Here is a 22,247-nt window from a genome sequence, read left to right as displayed (position 1 = left end):
AACAAAACTTGGCACATAAAACTAACACAATACCTTGAGATGGAAAAAAAGTTTGGGGGCAAAAGGAGTTGCCTAATTAATTTTAGAAATTGAAAAGGCCAATTTAAATGCTGCTGGAGCACTGAATTAATTCCCATGGGCATTTTGGGAATTCAGAAGAGGTTGGTTCCAGCATGACAATTACTCAGTGATTATTTGCCACACTTTAAACATTTTAGTTTTCATGTTTGGCAAATTTGAATTTTTGACTTTGAATTTGAGTTAGAACATGAACAGTGATTTGGATCAAGTGAGTATTAGCAACAGTAGTGTGATGACATGGCACCATCAACAGGGGATTACTGTAGCATGACACTAGGGGTGTTACATGAGTCCACATGTCTCCTCTCAATGTATAGTTTCTGCAAGGCCGTGGTGGCAGTGTTCGGTCCTGAATACCTGAGAGAACTAAATGTCGCTCATACAGAGAGGTTGTTGACGATTAATGCCGAGACGGGCTTTCTGGGCATGCTTGGTAGTATCGATCGTATGCATTGGAAGTGGAGGAACTGTCCATTTGCTTGGCAGGGGTAGTACAAGGGACATGTGAAAGGTGCCACTGTCATAATTGAAGTTGTGGCTTCACAAGATTTGTGGATATGGCATTCTTTCTTCGGCATGGCTGGTTCTCACAATGATATTAGCGTTCTTCAACATTCTCCAATGTTTGCAAGGCTTCTAGAAAGCCACTGCCCGGAGGTCAACTTTGAGATCAATGGCCACCATTACAACAAGGGATACTACCTAGCTGATGGTATATATCCCTAGTGGTCCATTCTTGTGAAGACTATACCCAATTCGCAAGGAGAGAAGAGACAGAGGTTTGCCCAAATGCAGAAGAGTGCTAGAAAAGATGTGGAGCGTGCATTTGGTGTGCTTCAGTCTTGATGGGGTATTGTTCGAACCCTGCATTGACATGGAGCACTCAAAAGCATTGGAAGGTGATGACCGCTTTTGCGATCGTGCACAATATGATCGTTGAGGATGAGTGTGATGGCAGCGTCTACGACTAAGGGTTTGATTTTCAGGGTGAGAATGTTGAGCCTGAGCACCCACCTCCTGCAACCTTTGAACAGTTTGTCCAATTTTATCGTGAGATGAGTATCAGAACACCCATACGCATCTGCAAGATGATTTGATTGAGCACATGTGCGATCACATTAGCAATCAATAGGTCTATCGGTTCAATACTTTTTCGGGTGCGCAAACTTTGAGTGGTTTTGTAAGACTATTTGACATTTTAATTTTTTAATTGGATTGTAATGCAAGTCTATTTTAAGCATGCTGTTATGATTTTAACTATTTTTGCTATGGATGATTTTATTGTGCTTGGCCTTCGGCGAACATGATGGGGCAAGAAATGCAGCCACACATTGGGTGCGCGACCGGTACAAACACAAATCCGAGTGGATATGGCTCCATTACCATCCCTAAACGGATAAAACCTGAACAAAACGGACACGTATTTGGGATCATGCACTGGAGTTGGCCTAAGCCGGTCGAGCCTCTCTGCTTCTTCCACTTTTCGCGTCGCCGTCTCTAGTGGTACGTACCTTCCTAGTACCACCATTTTTTCTAAGGCTCTGGGTTAAAGAAAGAAGCAGGGCACGTAGCGGCCATGATTGCCGCCCATTGTTTATCAGCAAAGAACGTCCTAACAACGCTGCCTTTTCTGGGTCACAGGCAGGATAATGATGCTGTGTGCGCTGCCTGCCTCACGAAGAAGAAGAGGAAGAAGCCACGATGATGGTTGGCAAAGCGAGCAAGAGCATGGAACCCACCCGGCGATATGATGTTGATGGTGCTGCCTTTGTGATCACCTCTTGCCATTGACATGTCGGCCGGTGCGGTTATGCATGCCCATCACCACGGTTAGTTAGGTCATGGACTCCATACATTTTTTTTTGGAGAGAACTATGAACTCTCCCCGCAAAAAAAAAGAAAAAAGAAAGAAAGAGAGAACTATGAACTCCATCACCACCCTAGCTATGCGTCCCCCGATTCCTAGTAGGAATCGCTTAACTAGCGATTTTCTTCATCTCCCCCCCCCCCTTTCATTTTCTTTTCTTTTTTTTCCTTTGATTTTCACTGGTTTTCGTTCATTTCTCTTTTCCCTCCCCCCTTACTCTGGTACTCATTGTTTTTTTTTCGTTTTCTTTCTTCAATTACTTTTGGTTTTCTCTGTTTCTCTTTCGGTTTTTTTATTTTCTTTGGTACTCCCTCTGTTTTAAAATATAGTGCGCCCGCGCTTTCCGAGGTCCAACCTTGACCATAAATTTAACCAATGAGACCAACTGCGGCGGGAGAAAAAATTATATAATTGAAAACTTCTTTCGAATACGAATTCACTGGTATAATTTTTGCTCCCGCCGCAATCGGTCTTGGTAGTTAAATTTACGGTCAAAGTTAAAGAACGTGGATAGAGGAAGCACTACATTGTGGAATGGAGGGAGTATATTTTTGTTTCTTTGTCCGCTTTTCTCGGTTTTCATTTTTCCCAACACATGTCTACTTTTTTTCAGTACAAAATGTACTTTTTTTATAGCACACGCAGAATATCTTTCCGATACACATTGCACATTTTTTAATATACATGATGCACATTTTTCAATATACATGTTTTGAACTTTTTGAATGCATGCTAACATTGTTCCAAATACGCATTGTATATTTTACAAATGACAATAAACTTTTTCTAAACTACGCGCACATTTTTCTACATTTTATAAGCTTTTTTGGAAACATGTGAATATTTATTAAATATCACGATAAATTTAAATAAACATTTCTTATCCTACGTGACCATTTTTTTATTTCCATATATCATTTCCTTTTTTTGAGCGGCCATATATCATTTCCTAAATGGCATATAGCCGCTCCCCCTATTGCCCTGTTTCCTATATGGCGTTTATGGCGCCAGTTACCGAAAAGGGTTGTTACTGGCCGGCCCAATCTGGTTACTATCTATCACCAAGTTTTGTTTTCTCTTTGTTTTTTGCTAGTTCTCTGGGTTTTGTTTCTTTCTGGTTTCTGATGGTTTTTATTTTTCTCTCTCTCTTTTTTTTGATTTTTTCAAGAACATTTTTTCATTTTCACAAAAAAAATCATTATTTTTCCAAATCTGTGAGCTTTCTCAATTTCCGTGAGTATTTTTCGAATATGCAATCAGTTTTTGAATTTGAAAGTCTTTTAAATCCATGAACTTTTTTCAAAGTCACCTTTTTCAAATTGTTGAACTTTTTTCAAATCCACATGCTTCTTTTGAAAATATGTGATTTTTTCTACTTCGTGAACAAATTTTCAAATCCATAGACTTTTTTCAAATTTACAAACCTTTCCAAAATTCCTGGACTTTTTCAAAAATATTGTAAATGTTTGTCAAATTCATAAACTTGTTCAGATTTGAATTTCTTATCAAAAAAGTCAACGGTCATCCGTCAATTTGTCAAAGATTAGCGGTTGACCAGTCAACCATCAGTTTTTTTTGAGAAACATCAGCCATCAGCCAATCTATTTTTTTTTTTTGAGACAATCAGCCATCAGCCAATCGATCAAAGGAATGATGACCGACTAAAGTGACCCTGTTGGGCTGGCCTAGGAGCGCGGTGTGTTAGTGCCAGACTCCGTGGGCTCGATCGAAGAACCTCCAAAGAGTAGATTATATGGGTCCATTGTGAATATCGTTTCCATGAGCTTCCTTCGGTAGTAACTAGTTGACGAATGCTCCTTCGGAAGCCTCGCAACGATCACTTGCGGGTGGCTGAGAGCACGTCACTTGACGCGCTTTCAGCCGCCGGCACATGTCGCGCTCTATACACTCCCTTTGAAATTTGTTATTTATTTTTAGTTTTTTGCACGCGTTTATCGCTTTTTAAGTGGGTTTTTTCAGTTGTTTTTGACCTTTTGATTTTCTATAGGTCTTTCTTAGTTTTTGGACCAAATTTTTTTAGAGTATTTTACATGAAAAACGTCTTTTTTCTTTTTGATTTCGCGAAAGGCATGACTTTTCTTTCGCGAGAGGCACGCTCACAAACAAAAAAAACGCGTGCCTCTCAGAAACGGGAGAAAAATATGTTTTATGTTTTTCCCCTTCCGCGAGAGGCACGGCCGTGCCTCTCGGAAACGAAAACAAATGCATTTTCTACTTTTTTTTTCTGTGAGAGACACAATTGTGCTTTCGAGACAGGCACGGTCATGCCTCTCAGAAATGAAAAAAAAATATTTGTTGTTTTTCTTTCTTTCGAGAGGCGCGGTTTTGCTTTCGCGAGAGGCACGGTTGTGCTTTTGCGAAAGGCACGGACGTGCCTCTTTCGGAAAAAAACATGCTCCCGGTTTAGTTTTTTCATCTGGTTTTTTTGTGAAAAAAGTTTGTCAAAATCTACCAACATGGTATCTAGTTTTGAAGAGCTCGACACGAGGAATCCTACGGTGAAAACGGTTTAAGATTTGGACACACGGTTTAACAGATAAAACATTTTGAATAAATGGATCTACGGAAAAAGAGAAAACTCTCATGTCGCGATAAGTGACGCATATGCAGCGCGCCACCTGTCATATCCTAAGAAAGTGGGAGTGATCTTTGCAACGAGTACTTGCTACCTCTTGAGCACTGCGTTGGTTTTCCCTTAAAGAGGAAAGGGTGATGCAGCAAAGTACCGTAAGTATTTCCCTCAGTTTTTGAGAACCAAGGTATCAATCCAGTAGGAGGTTACGCGCGAGTCCCTCGCACCTACACAAAACAAATAAATCCTCGCAACCAACGCGATAAGAGGTTGTCAATCCCTACACGGTCACTTATGAGAGTGAGATCTAATAGATATGATAAGATAATATTTTTAGTATTTTTATGATAAAGATGCAAAGTAAAATAAAAGGCAATGAAAATAACTAAGTGTTGAAAGATTAATATGATGAAGATAGATCCGGAGGGCCATAGGTTTCACTAGTGGCTTCTCTCAAAAGTATAAGTATTTTACGCTGGGTGAACAAATTACTGTTGAGCAATTGACAGAATTGAGTATAGTTATGAGAATATTTAGGTATGATCATGTATATAGGCATCACGTCCGAGATAAGTAGACTGACTCCTGCCTGCATCTACTACTATTACTCCACACATCGACCGCTATCCAGCATGCATCTAGAGTATTAAGTTCATAAGAACAGAGTAACGCCTTAAGCAAGATGACATGATGTAGACGGATAAATTCATGCAATATGATAAAAAAAACATCTTATTATTCTCGATGGCAATAATACAATACGTGCCTTGCTGCCCCTACTGTCACTGGGAAAGGACACCGCAAGATTGAACCCAAAGCTAAGTACTTCTCCCATTGCAAGAAAGATCAATCTAGTAGGCCAAACCAAACTGATAATTCGAAGAGACTTGTAAAGATAACCAATCATACATAAAAGAACTCAGAGAAGATTCAAATATTGTTCATAGATAAACTTGATCATAAACCCATAATTCATCGGTCTCAACAAACACACCGTAAAAGAAGATTACATCGAATAGATCTCCATGAGAGAGGGGAGAACTTTGGATTGAGATCCAAAAAGAGAGAAGAAGCCATCTAGCTAATAACTATGGACCCGAAGGTCTGAGGTAAAGTACCCACACTTCATTGGAGAGGCTATGGCATTGATGTAGAAGCCCTCCGTGATCGACGCCCCCTCCAGTGGAGCTCCGGAATAGGCCCCAAGATGGGATCTCGTGGATACAAAAAGTTACGGCGGTGGAAGTAGGGTTTTGGCTCTGTCTTTGATCGTTTGGGGGTACGTAGGTATATATAGGAGGAAGGAGTACATCGGTGGAGCAACAGGGGGCCCACGAGGGTGGAGGGCACGCCTAGGGGGGGGGGTAGGCGCGCCCCCCTACCTCATGGCTTCCCTATTGGTTGCTTGACGTAGGGTCCAAGTCTCCTGAATCTTGTTTGTTTCAAAAATCACGTTCCCGAAGGTTTCATTCTGTTTGGACTCCGTTTGATATTCCTTTTCTTCAAAACCCTAAAATAGGCCAAAAAACAGCAATTCTGGGTTGGGCCTCCGGTTAGTAGGTTAGTCCCAAAAATAATATAAAAGTGTATAATAAAGCCCAATAATGTCCAAAACAGAATATAATATAGCATGGAACAATAAAAAATTATAGATACGTTGGAGACGTATCAAACATCCCCAAGCTTAATTCCTGCTCGTCCTCGAGTAGGTAAATGATAAAAACAGAATTTTTGATGTGGAATGCTACTTGGCATATTTTCAATGCAATTCTTCTTAATTGTGGTATGAATATTCAGATCCGAAAGATTCAAGACAAAAGTTTAATGTTGACATAGAAATAATAATACTTTAAGCATACTAACTAAGCAATTATGTTTCTTCAAAATAACATGGCCAAAGAAAGTTATCCGTACAAAATCATATAGTCTGCCCATGCTCTATCTTCACCACACAAAGTATTTAAATCATACACAACCCCGATGACAAGCCAAGCAATTGTTTCATACTTTTGACATTCTCAAACTTTTTCAATCTTCACGCAATACATGAGCGTGAGCCATGGACATAGCACTTTAGGTGGAATAGAATGGTGGTTGTGGAGGAGACGAAAAAGGGAAGATAGTCTCACATCAACTAGGCGTATCAACGGGCTATGGAGATGCCCATCAATAGATATCAATGTGAGTGAGTAGGGATTGCCATGCAACAGATGCATTAGAGCTATAAGTATATGAAAGCTCAACAAAGGAACTAAGTGGGTGTGCATCCAACTCGCTTGCTCACGAAGACCTGGGGCATTTTGAGGAAACCCATCATTGGAATATACAAGCCAAGTTCTATAATGAATAATTTCCACTAGTATATGAAAGTGATAACATAGGAGACTCTCTATTATGAAGATCATGATGCTACTTTGAAGCACAAGTGTGGTAAAAGGATAGTAGCATTGTCCCTTCTATCTTTTTCTCTCATATTTTTTTATTTGGGCATTTTTTATTGCCTCTTTTTTCGTCCGGAGTCTCATCCCGACTTGTCGGGGAATCACAGTCTCCATCATCCTTTCCTCACTTGGGACAATGCTCTAAGAATGATGATCATCACACTTTTATTTACTTACAACTCAACAATTACAACTCAATACTTAGAACAAAATATGACTCTATGTGAATGCCTCCGACGGTGTACCGGGATATGCAATGAATCAAGAGTGACATGTATGAAAGAATTATGAATGGTGGCTTTTCCACAAATACAATGTCAACTACGTGACCATGCAAAGCAATATGACAATGATGGAGCGTGTCATAGTAAACGGAACGGTGAAAAGTTGCATGGCAATATATCTCGGAATGGCTATGAGAATGCCATGATAGGTAGGTATGGTGGCTGTTTTGAGGAAGATATATGGTGGGTGTATGATACCGTCGAAAGGTGCACGGTATTAGAGAGGCTAGCAATGATGGAAGGGTGAGAGTGTGTATGATCCATGGACTCAACATTAGTCATAAGGAACTCATATACTTATTGCAAAAATCTACAAGTTATCAAAGCAAAGTATTACGCGCATGCTCCTAGGGGGATAGATTGGTAGGAAAAGACCATCGCTTGTCCCCGACCGCCACTCATAAGGAAGATAATCAATAAATAAATCATGCTCCGACTTCATCACATAACGGTTCACCATACGTGCATGCTACGGGAATCACAAACTTTAACACAAGTATTTCTCAAATTCACAACTACTCAACTAGCATGACTCTAGTATCACCATCTCCATATCTCAAAACAATTATCAAGTATCAAACTTCTCTTAGTATTCAACACACTCATAAGAGAATTTTATTATTAATCTTGAATGCCTAACATTATTAAAACAAATCACCATGCTGTTTTGTAGGACTCTCAAAATAATCTAAGTGAAGCATGAGAGAACAATAGTTTCTATAAAACAAATCCACCGACACGCTCTAAAAGATATAAGTGAAGTACTAGAGCAAAACTATATAACTCAAAAGATATAAGTGAAGCACATAGAGTATTCTAACAATTTCCGAATCATGTGTGTCTCTCTCAAAAGGTGTGTACAGCAAAGATGATTGTGGTAAACTAAAAAGCAAAGAATCAAATCATACAAGATGCTCCAAGCAAAACACATATCATGTGGTGAATAAAAATATAGCTCCAAGTAAAGTTACCGATGGAAGTAGACGAAAGAGGGGATGCCTTCCGGGGCATCCCCAAGCTTTAGCTTTTTGGTGTCCTTAGACTATCTTCGAGTGCCATGGGCATCCCCAAGCTTAGGATCTTGCCACTCCTTGTTTCATAATCCATCAAATCTTTACCCAAAACTTGAAAACTTCACAACACAAAACTTAAAGTAGAAAATCTCGTGAGCTCCGTTAGCGAAAGAAAACAAAACACTACTTCAAGGTATTGTAATGAAATCATTCTTTATTTATATTGGTGTTAAACCTACTGTATTCCAACTTATTTATGGTTTATAAACTATTTTATTAGCCATGGATTCATCGAAAATAAGCAAACAACACACGAAAAACAGAATCTTTCAAAAACAGAACAGTCTGTAGTAATCTGTAGATAGCGCAAGATCTGGAACCCCAAAAGTTCTAAAATAAATTTATGAACGTGAGGAATTTATCTATTAATAATCTGCAAAAATAATTAACTAAATATCACTTTCCAAATAAAAATGACAGCAGTTCTCGTGAGCGCTAAAGTTTCTGTTTTTTACAGCAAGATTAAAAAGACTTTTCCCAAGTCTTCCCAACGGTTCTACTTGGCACAAACACTAATTAAACACACAAAAAACACAACCAAAACAGAGGCTAGATAAATTATTTATTGAATAACAACAAGGATAAATATTGTGTTGTCTCCCAACAAGCGCTTTTATTTAAAGCCTTATAGCTAGGCATAATATTTCAATGATGCTCACATGAAAGACAAGAATTAAAGCACAAAGAGAGCATCATAAAACACGTGATAAACACATCTAAGTCTAACATACTTCCTATGCATAGGCATATTATAGGCAAACAAATTATCAAGGCAAGCAAAAACTAGCATATGCAAGGAATCGGAAAGAAACAATAGCAATCTCAACATAACGGGAGGTAATTTAGTATCATGAAAATTTCTACCACCATATTTTCCTCTCTCATAATAATTACATGTAGTATCATAAGAAAATTCAACAAAATAGCTATCACATAAAATATTTTCAACGTGATCCACATGCATGCAAAGTTGTCACTCTTCCAAAATAGTGGGATTAACATTAACTAAAGTCATGATCTCTCCAGACCCACTTTTATCAAAAATTTCATAGGATTGAACATTCTCCAAATATTTAGGATCTAAAGTTGACACTCTTCCAAACCCACTTTCAATAATATTGCAAACACTATTATCAACCTCATATTCATCATGGGGCTTAAATAAATTTTCAAGATGAAAAGAAGAATCACCCCAATCATGATCATTACAACAAGTAGTAGACATAGCAAAACTAGCATCCCCAAGCTTAGGGTTTTGCATATTATTAGCATAATTGACATCAAGAGAATTTATAGTAAAATCAGTGCAATCATGCTTTTTATTCAAAGCTCTATCATGAATCACTCCATAAAGTATTTCATCACAATTTTCAGATTCACGAATTTCAAGAAAAACTTCATAAAGATAATCTACTACACAAAACTCACTAGCAATCGGTTCATCATAATTGGATATCTTAAAAAGATTAGCAAGCGGATGAGGATCCATAGATCTTAGGTTCTCTGTTTAGTAAAAAATAAACAACTATTCCAACCACACGAGCAAATGAGCCAAGTAAGACATCAAAGCAAATGGGAAAGAGGCAAATGGAAAAGAGAGGGCGAATAAAACGGCAAGGGTGAAGTGGGGGAGAGGAAAACGAGATGTACTTGGTATGTTGACTTTTGCGTAGACCTCCCCGGCAACAGCGCCAGAAATCCTTCTTGCTACCTCTTGAGCACTGTGTTGGTTTTCCCTTGAAGAGGAAAGGGTGATGCAGCAAAGTAGCGTAAGTATTTCCCTCAGTTTTTGAGAACCAATGTATCAATCCAGTAGGAGGCTACGCGTGAGTCCCTCGTACCTACACAAAACAAATAAATCCTCGCAACCAACGCGATAAGGGGTTGTCAATCCCTACACGGTCACTTACGAGAGTGAGATCTGATAGATATGATAAGATAATATTTTTGGTATTTTTATGATAAAGATGCAAAGTAAAATAAAAGGCAATGAAAATAACTAAGTGTTGGAAGATTAATATGATGGAAGATAGATCCGGGGGCCATAAGTTTCACTAGTCACTAGTGGCTTCTCTCAAGAGCATAAGTATTTTACGGTGGGTGAACAAATTACTGTTGAGCAATTGAGACAATTGAGCATAGTTATGAGAATATCTAGGTATGATCATGTATATAGGCATCACGTCCGTGACAAGTAGACCGACTCCTGCCTGCATCTACTACTATTACTCCACACATCGACTGATATCCAGCATGCATCTAGAGTATTAAGTTCATAAGAACAGAGTAACGCCTTAAGCAAGATGACATGATGTAGAGGGATAAATTCATGCAATATGATAAAAACCCCATCTTGTTATCTGATACGTCTCCAACGTATCTATAATTTTTGATTGCTCCATGCTATATTATCTACTGTTTTGGACATTATTGGGCTTTATTATACACTTTTATATTATTTTTGGGACTAACCTATTAACCGGAGGCCCAGCCCAGAATTGCTGTTTTTTGCCTATTTTAGGGTTTCGAAGAAAAGGAATATCAAACGGAGTCCAAACAGAATGAAACCTTTGGGAACGTGATTTTTGGAACGAACAAGATCCAGGAGACTTGGACCCTACATCAAGCAACCAACAGGGAGGCTACGAGATAGGGGGCGCGCCTACCCCCCCCCCCCCAGGCGCGCCCTTCACCCTCGTGGGCCCCCTATTGCTTCACCGATGTACTTCTTCCTCCTATATATACCTACGTACCCCCAAACGACCAGATACGGAGCCAAAACCCTAATTCCACCACCGTAACTTTCTTTATTCACGAGATCCCATCTTGGGGCCTGTTCCGGAGCTCCGCCGAAGGGGGCATCGATCACGGAGGGCTTCTACATCAACACCATAGCCTCTCCGATGAAGTGTGAGTAGTTTACCTCAGACCTACGGGTCCATAGTTATTAGGTAGATGGCTTCTTCTCTCTTTTTGGATCTCAATACAAAGTTCTCCCCCTCTCTTGTGGAGATCTATTCGATGTAATCTTCTTTTGCGGTGTGTTTGTTGAGACCGATGAATTGTGGGTTTATGATCAAGTTTATATATGAACAATATTTGAATCTTCTCTGAATTCTTTTATGTTTGATTGGTTATCTTTGCAAGTATCTTCGAATTTTTCATACCTAAATACTGTTCCTACTATCACTGGGAAAGGACACCGCAAGATTGAACTCAAAGCTAAGCACTTCTCCCATTGCAACTGTCACTGGGAAAGGACACCGCAAGATTGAACCCAAAGCTAAGCACTTCTCCCATTACAAGAAAGATCAATCTAGTAGGCCAAACCAAACTGATAATTCGAAGAGACTTGCAAAGATAACCAATCATACATAAAAGAATTCAGAGAATATTCAAATATTGTTCATAGATAAACTTGATCATAAACCCACAATTCATTGGTCTCAACAAACACACCGCAAAAGAAGATTAAATCGAATAGATCTCCACGAGAGAGGGGGAGAACTTTGTATTGAGATCCAAAAAGAGAGAAGAAGCCATCTAACTAATAACTATGGACCCGAAGGTCTGAGGTAAACTACTCACACTTCATCAGAGAGGCTATGGTGTTGATGTAGAAGCCCTCCGTGATCGATGCCCCCTCCGGCGGAGCTCCGGAACAGGCCCCAAGATGGGATCTCGTGGATAAAGAAAGTTACGGCAGTGGAATTAGGGTTTTGGCTCCGTCTTTGATCGTTTGGGGGTACGTAGGTATATATAGGAGGAAGGAGTACGTCGGTGGAGCAACAGGGGGCCCACGAGGGTGGAGGGCGCGCCTAGGGGGGAGGGTAGGCGCGCCCCCTACCTCGTGCCTTCCCTGTTGATTGCTTGACGTAGGGTCCAAGTCTCCTGGATCTTGTTCGTTCCAAAAATCACGTTCCCGAAGGTTTCATTCCGTTTGGACTTCGTTTGATATTCCTTTTCTTCGAAACCCTAAAATAGACAAAAAACAATAATTCTTGGCTCGGCCTCCGGTTAGTAGGTTAGTCCCAAAAATAATATAAAAGTGTATAATAAATCCCAATAATGTCCAAAACAAAATATAATATAGCATGGAACAATAAAAAATTATAGATACATTGGAGACGTATCAGTACTCCTCAACTAGCGATTTCGGCTTTTTGCAGCTCGACGGAAGGACGAAAGTTATGCCTAGATCCTTGAGAGAGCACCCACTCAGTGCCTTATGTGTGGGCTGGCAAACTGGCGCCCACCCACGACCGCCCTTATGGTCAGCCCACCAATGCGAGCTACTGGCTGGCTCAGGTGGGCCCCCTTTGCTCGTTCGATTGACCGATTGACTGCGGACCATTGACTTTTGTAAAAAAATTGCGTGAATCTATACAAAGTTTGCACTTTTAAAAAACTCATGAAGCTAAAAACTTATTATTTGATTTACATATTTTTCCAAAAACAGTTCATAAATTTGAAAAAGCTCATTAGTATGAAAAAAATCATCAATTTAAAAAATTGTTTGCAAATTTGAAAACTATTCACAAAGTTGAAAAGTTCAAGAATTTGAAAACTATTCATGATTTTCAAACAAGTTCATGTATTTGAATTTTATTTTTGAGATTTTCAAAAAAGTTAATGGACTTGAAAAAATATTCATGAATTTGAAAACTATTTGTTAATTTGAAAAGTGTTCATGAATTTGAAAATTGTCCGTAATTTTCAAAACATTTCCAAAATTTAAATTGCTTTTTGTAATTAATGACAAATCTGTTGAGAGGAATTGTGTTTTAGCTTGTTTATTTCAGGAAATTAGTCATCAAGATTGAATGAAACATCAATGATGATTCTAACCGTTGCATTTTCAGAAGGTCTACTCCAAGAGCTTAACCTTTATTTTATAGTAGCTTTTTTCGTGAACCCTAGATTCACATTGAGTTTAAGGACAATCGTACTGTCAAGAGGTACACACGCAAAATATTTATTTGTTGAACTCAAAGCTACGAGCGTCAACCAAAATTCTCAAACACACACTCCACTATTGGTACTCCAGGGTTCTCCACATGGTACTTCTGAGCTACAGTTAATAGAGTTAGCTATATTGAGCAAACCTTTTTTCCTTTATTGTGAGAACAACCGCGGAGTCCTTTTCAGTACTACCATTTTTTAATCATTTGAGATTATCTCTGCTTACTTCATCGCGTCTAATCATAAAAGTTTTATTCGGCATTTTCGAGCCCTTTCGATTTGCTTCTACACTAGAGTCAAGGTATAGGTTTGATACTCACGAGGTATTTCGAAACCTCCGAGTTGGGACTTAGACATTTATGCAAAGTTTTCACCGAGCATAGCTCTTTCAGCCCAGATACTTTCGAGACGCTGTTTTTCCCTGTCACCTTCAAGCATGTTCTATTTTATCAGGATAAGCCACCTTTTTGTGTCGTATCTCAAATTTTTCCTTTTTTGGTACTTTCAAGCACTAATTATTTAAGAGGCTTAATGGGCGGTCTGGTACCACCGAAGGTAGTGCGAACTTTCAGAAATATGTGTTTCCTTTCTAGCCGTTCAAATTTTGAACGCAACCCGGTATTTCCGAGAAAGTTTTCTCAAGCGCTTCCAGGCTAGTTACTTTTTCTGAGTTAACAGTTGGTTCTTCATGAGCTTGTATATACACACCCAAACCCATTTTGTGAAAACAACTCTTAAGAGAGAGAAAGCACATTCCAACTGTTCTCACAAAGTCAAGAGAGCTCATAGGCAAGAACAGAAGACAAAAGACGCTTTGGGTGATTTCAAGATTTCTTTCTTGGTTCTACAAAGGCCTAGCTCCTTCCTTTCTTCAGACCTAGACCTAAGTGTACATCCCATTTGCTTCAAGTCATATCCTTTGCCAAAGAGAGATTGAAGGAGATCATGTGGTATCTTCAAGAGTGCTTTGGTCGAAGATGTTTGAGGAGTTCATCCAACTGATTTTGCGTTGTTTGTCACTCTTGAAGCGTGTGCGCCTCCTAGGCGGTTAGGATTCAGTTGAGAGCATCTGATGACCGTATTGTGCAGGTATCAAGGCTCGGATGTCACCTTCTTCGCGAAGATCTACCTAAGTGAAGTTTCACCTTTGTGGTCCATAAGCCATGATGGAATAGGTGGGCGTGCTCTTTGTGAGGTTTTGTGGGTGACGTTGCCCAGAACTTGATGGTTCGAACCTCCACCAACAAGGAGTAGGATAGAGCCAACTATCCGAAAATCAAGATACATTGCTGCACCCCCCATAGTTTGTATCTCTTTAAACTCAACTCTCTATTTACTTGCAAGTTACTCTTCCGCGATTGTTATCTTGTTCATTTGCTTGTAAATTATTTGCTTTGAGGACAAACAAGTTTCAGGTAAATAAACTTGCCAAACCCTGCAATTTGAGCTCGAAGTTATTAGAAAACTATTCAATTAGTCCATTGCACATCATACCTGTCACCCATTTCAATATGTCATATTACGAGTTTTTAAAACAATTATACGAGTTTTTGACAAATAGTGCATTTTAATAACTCAAAATGATACATCAAATAGATACAAACATAATGAGCATACGCCCAACCTCTACATAGTTAGGATGCACACATCCAACATCAACGCACACATAAAAGAACACGCCGGCAAGAGCAAAGCCATACAAGACCAAATCTATGCCGGATGGAGATATTTTCAACTGTTCGGGGCCGGACTGGTTACTTATTTTATTGGATCAGTTAAGTTTGCCTATGCGTGAGCAAACAATTTTCATGTTATGGAGAGCTTGGCATTTGAGAAATGACTTGATTTTTGGTAAAGGAAAGGAATCTATCCCGGCCTCAGTGAGTTTTATTCAAAATTATTGGGCATCATTCTCATCTTGTCATGCAAAAACGAAGGTAGAGGTAAGTAACAAAGGTAAGGGTGTGATTGCTGGTTTACAACCCATTAGTAGTGTGGAGAGGATTTGTGTTCCATGGCTGCCTCCCACTCCGGAATTACTCAAGATTAATGTTGATGCAAGTTTTGTGGAGGCCATTAGCGCAGCGAGCGTTGGGGTGGTTGTTAGAAATCATTCTGGAGAAGTTCTTATTTCTTCTTGGGATTATATTGGTACATGTCTTAGTGCTGAGGAAGCGGAACTTCGAGCAGCCATCTCAGGCCTTTACATTGGTATCACTCTTCACAAGTCCATTATTTTGGAAACTGACTGCTCTTTTGTGGCCTCGGTTTTTGCAAATGATAACCTGGACAGGTCAAACCTTGTTGATTTGAAGAAGGATGCGTTGAGTGTCTCCAAGATGATGAGTACTTTAAAAATCACCAAGATTAACAGGAAGGCGAATATGGTGGCGCATGAGATTACAAAATTTAGTTTTATTAATAGATCTGATGGTATTCTTATTAATAGTGTTCCGCCCTGCGTGGCAAGAGCTGTGACGAATGATTGTACGAACATTTGTGTCAATTAATTAATATATGGGTGGGGTTTTTCAAAAAAAATATATATGCCTAAGCGAAAAAAAGAAAGAAAAAGAACACTCCAAGGCGATCAATCAGCAATCAACAAACTACAAAACAACCATATCCGCACCAACCATCTTTTGACATCGCAAGGACAACAAGATCCTTTAGCATCAACGCCTTTAGCAACGGACCAACGCACAAGTGTCACCGTCATCGCAACCAACCGCCAAATGCCAAAATCTAGGTTTTCACCCTGAAGTAAAAGTTTGACCATATCCGAGCAATGCCTTCAACAAAGTAATGACGTGTAGACATCGTCATTGCCAGATATAACCAGCTTAAATAGGTCTTAGATATCTAATAATTTTGTTGGACCGTGGCCTAGAATTTTAGGGGGCCAAGGGCTATAAAATCTAAGAGAAACTGTCTCCTCTGAATTGGGCATGTTAGGTATGTCACTGTCAGCTTCGCACTGCAAAACAGTTTCAAGGGAAGTGTTAACGTTAACAAGAGTTCTATCAGAATTCCATGAGTTCGTGTGACTTGCGGATGTCGAGGCACCAACCACCGCCATCATCAGATTGCTTGCTCCGAGTCTAGAATTCCCAAGAAACGTTGCGAAAACATATGGCCATCAGTGCTCCAACCATTCTGTTTTCGACCAGTTCACGGCATCATTAACTCCTCCCTGTTTCCCAACAGTAGCTTCACAGAGACGGATCAGCAGCAAACTGATTCTTTTTGGTCCATTGGCCAAATCATTTTGATCTTTGCACAACAAAAGACTGTGAAAAATGTGTTCCAATATTTTTTGGGCTGTCTATATAAGTGTGGCTATTTCACACCATCGTCGGTGTGTTTGTGACATATGCAGACTTGATACAGCATGGAGCACACAAGAAATGGTGATCTGAAGGTCAGCTATGAGCAGCAGGAGCTGTTCGGGCGGCGCCCGAACGGCACCTCGCCCGCCTCCATCGACCTTGCCAGGGAGGCCGTGGACAGCCGCCCGGCAACGGCAAGGGTGACATCGCCGCCGAAGAGCACCCCGAGCCGGCAGGGCGCTTGCGCTGACGGCGAGCTCGACGTGTTCTCGGCCGAGCGTTACTTCAAGGGCGCAATGGACGGCCACCAGCAGGAGGGCCCCGCCACGCCCACGCGCGTGGAGGCTGTGGCCGCGGGGGCGGGGGCGAGGCCAGCCGTGCCGGTGAGCGAGCCGGCATGGACGCGTGCGTCGTCGGCGAGCGCCGGCTCGGTGGGCAGCGCCTACAGCCAGACCGTTCTCCTCCGGGATGCGCGCCGCCGCCGGAGATACCACTGCATGAAGTGCTGCCTCCAGGTCGGCGTGCTCCTGCGTCTCTGCTCCGGGAAGCGGGCCGTGCGCGTGGACGGCGCGACCGCCGTGGCGACGGAGACCGCCGGATCGAGCAAGCTGGCGGCATCGGCGACAGCGAGCAATATCGAGTGGTACAAAGACCTGAGGAGGGAGAAGGCTGGCCTCGGGCTAACCGGGGACGACCGCCGTGGCGTCGTTGCCGGCCCCCCGCCAAATTTGAATCTCGGGGCAGCAGGAGTGGCAGCCGTAGGGCAGCAAGAGAAGGGGGGCGAGTACACGAGCGCGAGCTGTAGGAGAGGAAGCTTCACTCTTCCTGCTCCGGTGAAAGTCAGCTGCGGCAGAGGCGGCGGTGACGACGAGGGCGGGAGCGAGTCGAGCTCGGACCTGTTCGAGATCAAGAGCCTAATGATCGACGACTGCCCGCACGAGCCCGGCGAGGAAAGCGTCCAGTGGAGCGTGGTGACCGCGAGCGCGGGTGGCGGCCGCTCCGGCGCCCCGGTGGCCGTGACGCAGGACAGAGACAGTCCGGTTGGGATATTGACAGGCTGCCTGAGCCGCGGGCCGGTGGATGTGTCGGCGGTGGCCGGGGTGTGCAGGTTCCCCGACCCATCGGCGTCGGCGTCGGCGTCTGCGCCGGCGCATTGATGGGTAGCAGAAGGCGTAGAATGCAGTTATGCAAGTACCGTTGGTTGCTTGTTTGAGATTGACCCTACATTTTTTCTGTTTTTTGTAAAGTTTGTCTTGTTTCATACTAGTACTAGTATACATGAATTAAATAAAAAACAGTATACATGAATTGTATCGTAATGTTTGGTTGTGTACCAACAAATAAGAGTGCATTCGTTTAATTCATATCTATTACCTCAAGGGTAGCATTGGTCATTCGGGGGCGCATTCACCCTCAATTGAATAAACTTGTAAGGGATGATGTGCGTAAAAAGAAAACGAAAGAATCATCTATGTCCAAGCTACCTTACAGGATTTAGATTGGCATTTCAGATCTGAGCAACCTTGAAAGTCTCGGGTCGACATGAGAAGAGGAGCTTCAAGGCGATCTTGTCTTTCATACTCGAGTCGTCAGTCAGACGCTTCTCTTGTTAAAGGAATCTCTCAGTAGCCTTGTTTTGTGCTCGAGCCATTCGCCGAGCTCTTCTCTCATCCATCTTCGGACATAGAAGTAGGATACACTACCAGGCAGCCAAACATATTAAAAAAGTGTGATATATTAATTTTGTTGGTGTATGTCATATATCTACTGACTATCGATACTCCATAATTTTGATTTGCCACAACTACCTGAACATACCTGCAACTCAAAGTGAAAAAGGTACTTTAACTTGTGAATGTTTTGTGATTGTCGAGGGGTTGCTGACCATCTTCCAACTAGCATCTTTGAGACAAGATATAATCAGCGTGTTAGCAAAAATTTAATCTCTAAATTTAGGTTTTTTTAGACTCCAAATTTATTTTGTTAAGTCATCAAATTATATACTACGGGTCTAAATACACCTTCATCCAAACTCCATCAGCTTTGCTCCTACACACCTTCCTCCTCTTTGTGATTTCTCCATTGGTGATATGAGATTCCATATCCTTTTTCCAATAGGTGGTAGTCATCTTCTTTGTACCTAGTATTACTATTCACAAACCTTATTACCTGTCACAATAATTATTCGGCATGGCTTTCACTGATCATCGCCTTATGCAATGGATTATGACAATGGTGACTGATTGACTATAGTGATGGTGTGCCAATGGTGCAACGATCGGCTGCAATCGTGGCAAGGGCCGAACCACAGTCTTGTTGGCAACACCTCCAACCATCTTCTCCTATAAATTCTTAAGAGGACGATAATATGGTGTAGAAATTATGATGGAAGCGTTCTACCCTCTCGAGAGAGGGCCGCGGGTATTGAGGGAGTCCTGTATTAGGGGGTCTCCGGACAGCCGGACTATATCCTTTGACCGGACTGTTGGACTATGAAGATACAAGATTGAAGACTTCGTCTCGTGTCCGGATGGGACTCTACTTGGCGTGGAAGGCAAGCTAGGCAGTACGGATATGGATATCTCCTCCTTTGTAACCGACCTTGTGCAACCCTAACCCCTTCCGGTGTCTATATAAACCGGAGGGTTTTAGTCCGTAGGACAACATACAATCATACCATAGGCTAGCTTCTAGGGTTTAGCCTCCCCGATCTCGTGGTAAATCAACTCTTGTAATACCCATATCATCAAGAATAAATCGAGCATGACGTAGGGTTTTACCTCCATCAAGAGGGCCCGAACCTGGGTAAAATATCGTGTCCCCTGCCTCCTGTTATCATCCGCCTTAGACGCACAGTTCGGGACCCCCTACCCGAGATCCGCCGGTTTTGACACCGACATTGGTGCTTTCATTGAGAGTTCCTCTGTGTCGTCGCCGTTAGCTTGATGGCTCCTACTATCATCGATAGCGATGTAGTCCAGGGTGAGACTTTTCTCCCCGGACAGATCTTTGTGTTCGGCGGCTTCGCACTGCGGGCCAACTTGCTTGGCCATCTGGAGCAGATCGAAAGTTACGCCCCAGGCCACCAGGTCAGGTTTGGAAGCTTAAACTACACGGCCGATATCCGCGGAGACTTGATCTTCGACGGATTCGAGCCCCTGCCTTGTGCGCCACGCGGTCACGATGAGTACGATTTAGCTCTACCATCGGACAGTGTTCAAGAAATCGCACCGGTAGCCGCTCCGACCCTTAATTCGGAGCCAATTGCGCCATCCATGGACGGGTGGATAGACCCCGCCACGGAGGCCGTATCCTCAGCGGCGATCGAGCCGAATATCGACCTTACCCTTCGCGAGAGCCGTGTTGCCACACTGCCAGATCCTTCTCCGGCCGTGGACTCCGAACCGCCTGCGCCCGCTCCTGTCGAATCCGATTGGGCGCCGATTATGGAGTTTACCTCCGCGGATATTTTTCAGCACTCGCCCTCCGGTGACATACTGAACTCATTAAGCTCTCTCTCCTTGTCAGGAGGATCCTGGCCGGACTATATCCGGCAGGACTGGGATGCGGATGACGAAGAAATTCGCCGCCCACCCACCACCCACTTAGTAGCCACTGTCGATGACCTAACCGACATGCTCGACTTCGACTCCGAAGACATCGACGGTATGAACGACGATGCAGGAGGCGAAGAAGAACCACTGCCCACAGGGCACTGGACAGCCACCTCATCATATGACATATACATGGTGGACACACCCAAAGAAGGCAATAGCAATGGGACAGCGGAGGATGACCCCTCCAAGAAGCAACCCAAGCGCCGGCGTCAGTGATGTCTACTACACAACCTTCTTCTTGTAGATGTTGTTGGGCCTCCAAGTGCAGAGGTTTGTAGGACAGTAGCAAATTTCCCTCAAGTGGATGACCTAAGGTTTATCAATCCGTAGGAGGCGTAGGATGAAGATGGTCTCTCTCAAGCAACCCTGCAACCAAATAACAAAGAGTCTCTTGTGTCCCCAACACACCCAATACAATGATAAATTGTGTAGGTGCACTAGTTCGGTGAAGAGATGGTGATACAAGTGGTATATGGATAGTAGATATGAGTATTTGTAATCTGAAATTATAAAAACAGCAAGGTAGCAAGTGATAAAAGTGAGCGTAAACGGTATTGCAATGATGGTAAACAAGGCCTAGGGTTCATACTTTCGCTAGTGTAAGTTCCCTCAACAATACTAACATAATTGGATCACATACTATCCCTCAACATGCAACAAAGAGTCACTCCAAAGTCACTAATAGCGGAGAACGAACGAAGAGATTATGGTAGGGTACGAAACCACCTCAAAGTTATTCTTTCCAATCAATCCGTTAGGCTATTCCTATAAGTGTCACAAACATCCCTAGAGTTCGTACTAGAATAACACCTTAAGACACAAATCAACCAAAACCCTAATGTCACCTAGCTACTCCAATGTCACCTCAAGTATCCGTGGGCATGATTATACGATATGCATCACACAATCTCAGATTCATCTATTCAACCAACACAAAGGACCTCAAAGAGTGCCCCAAAGTTCCTACCGGAGAATCACGATGAAAACATGTGCCAACCCCTATGCATAGGTTCATGGGTGGAACCCGCAAGTTGATCACCAAAACATACATCAAGTGAATCACGTGATATCCCATTCTCACCACAGATATCCATGGCAAGACATACATCAAGTGTTCTCAAATCTTTAAAGACTCAATCCGATAAGATTACTTCAAAGGGGAAACTCAATTCATTACAAGAGAGAAGAGGGGGAGGAGAAACATAAGATCCAACTATAATAGCAAAGCTCGCGATACATCAAGATCGTAACATCTCAAGAACATGAGAGAGAGAGATCAAACACATAGCTACTGGTACATACCCTCAGCCCCGAGGGAGAACTACTCCCTCCTCGTCATGGAGAGCGCCGGGATGATGAAGATGGCCACCGGTAAGGGTTCCCCCCCTCCGGCAGGGTGTCGGAACAGGGTCTCGATTGACTTTTTGTGGCTACGGAGGCTTCTGGCGGTGGAACTCCCGATCTATCTTGTGTTCTGGAAGTTTTAGGTCACGTATGTATATATGGGTGCAGGAGGTACGTCAGGGGAGCCATGAGGGCCCCACGAGACAGGGGGCGCGCCCTAGGGGGGCGCGCCCCCACCCTCGTGAGCACCTCGTTCCTTCTTTGACTTGGGGTCCAAGTCCATCAGGTGTGTTTCGTTCCAAAAATAACTTCTCTAGTTGATTTCGTTTAGTTTCGACTTCGTCTGATATTCCTTTTCTTCAAAACACTGAAATAGGCATAAAACAGCAAATCTGGGCTGGGCCTCCGGTTAATAGGTTAGTCCCAAAAATAATATAAAAGTGGAAAATAAAGCCCAATATTGCCCAAAACAGTAGATAATATAGCATGGAGCAATCAAAAATTATAGATACGTTGGCGACGTATCAAGCATCCCCAAGCTTAATTCCTGCTCGTCCTCGAGTAGGTAAATGATAAAAAAAGATATTTTTTGATGTGGAATGCTAGTTGGCATAATTTCAATGTAATTCTTCTTAATTGTGGCATGAATATTCAGA

The 22,247-nt window shown here is 42.2% G+C and overlaps 1 protein-coding gene across 1 annotated transcript; it reads left to right on the top strand.

Annotated features, from left to right (window-relative positions):
* Positions 1–16,627: 16,627 nt before the first annotated feature.
* Positions 16,628–17,976, top strand: LOC125509972 (uncharacterized). Its single transcript, XM_048675052.2, has one exon. It carries the CDS (start codon positions 16,693–16,695, stop codon positions 17,785–17,787), a length of 1,095 nt encoding a protein of 364 aa, XP_048531009.2. The 5' UTR covers positions 16,628–16,692; the 3' UTR covers positions 17,788–17,976.
* Positions 17,977–22,247: the final 4,271 nt, after the last annotated feature.

The sequence above is a fragment of the Triticum urartu genome, chromosome 4A (assembly GCF_056163025.1).
Source record: "Triticum urartu cultivar PI428250 chromosome 4A, HENAU_Tu73, whole genome shotgun sequence".
In the NCBI taxonomy this organism is placed as follows: domain Eukaryota; kingdom Viridiplantae; phylum Streptophyta; class Magnoliopsida; order Poales; family Poaceae; genus Triticum; species Triticum urartu.
This window is presented reverse-complemented; position numbering and strand designations above follow the sequence as displayed.

Bases quoted from the DNA above. Each gene is read 5' to 3' on its own strand.
- LOC125509972 (XM_048675052.2), top strand. From the start codon at position 16,693: ATGGAGCACACAAGAAATGGTGATCTGAAGGTCAGCTATGAGCAGCAG.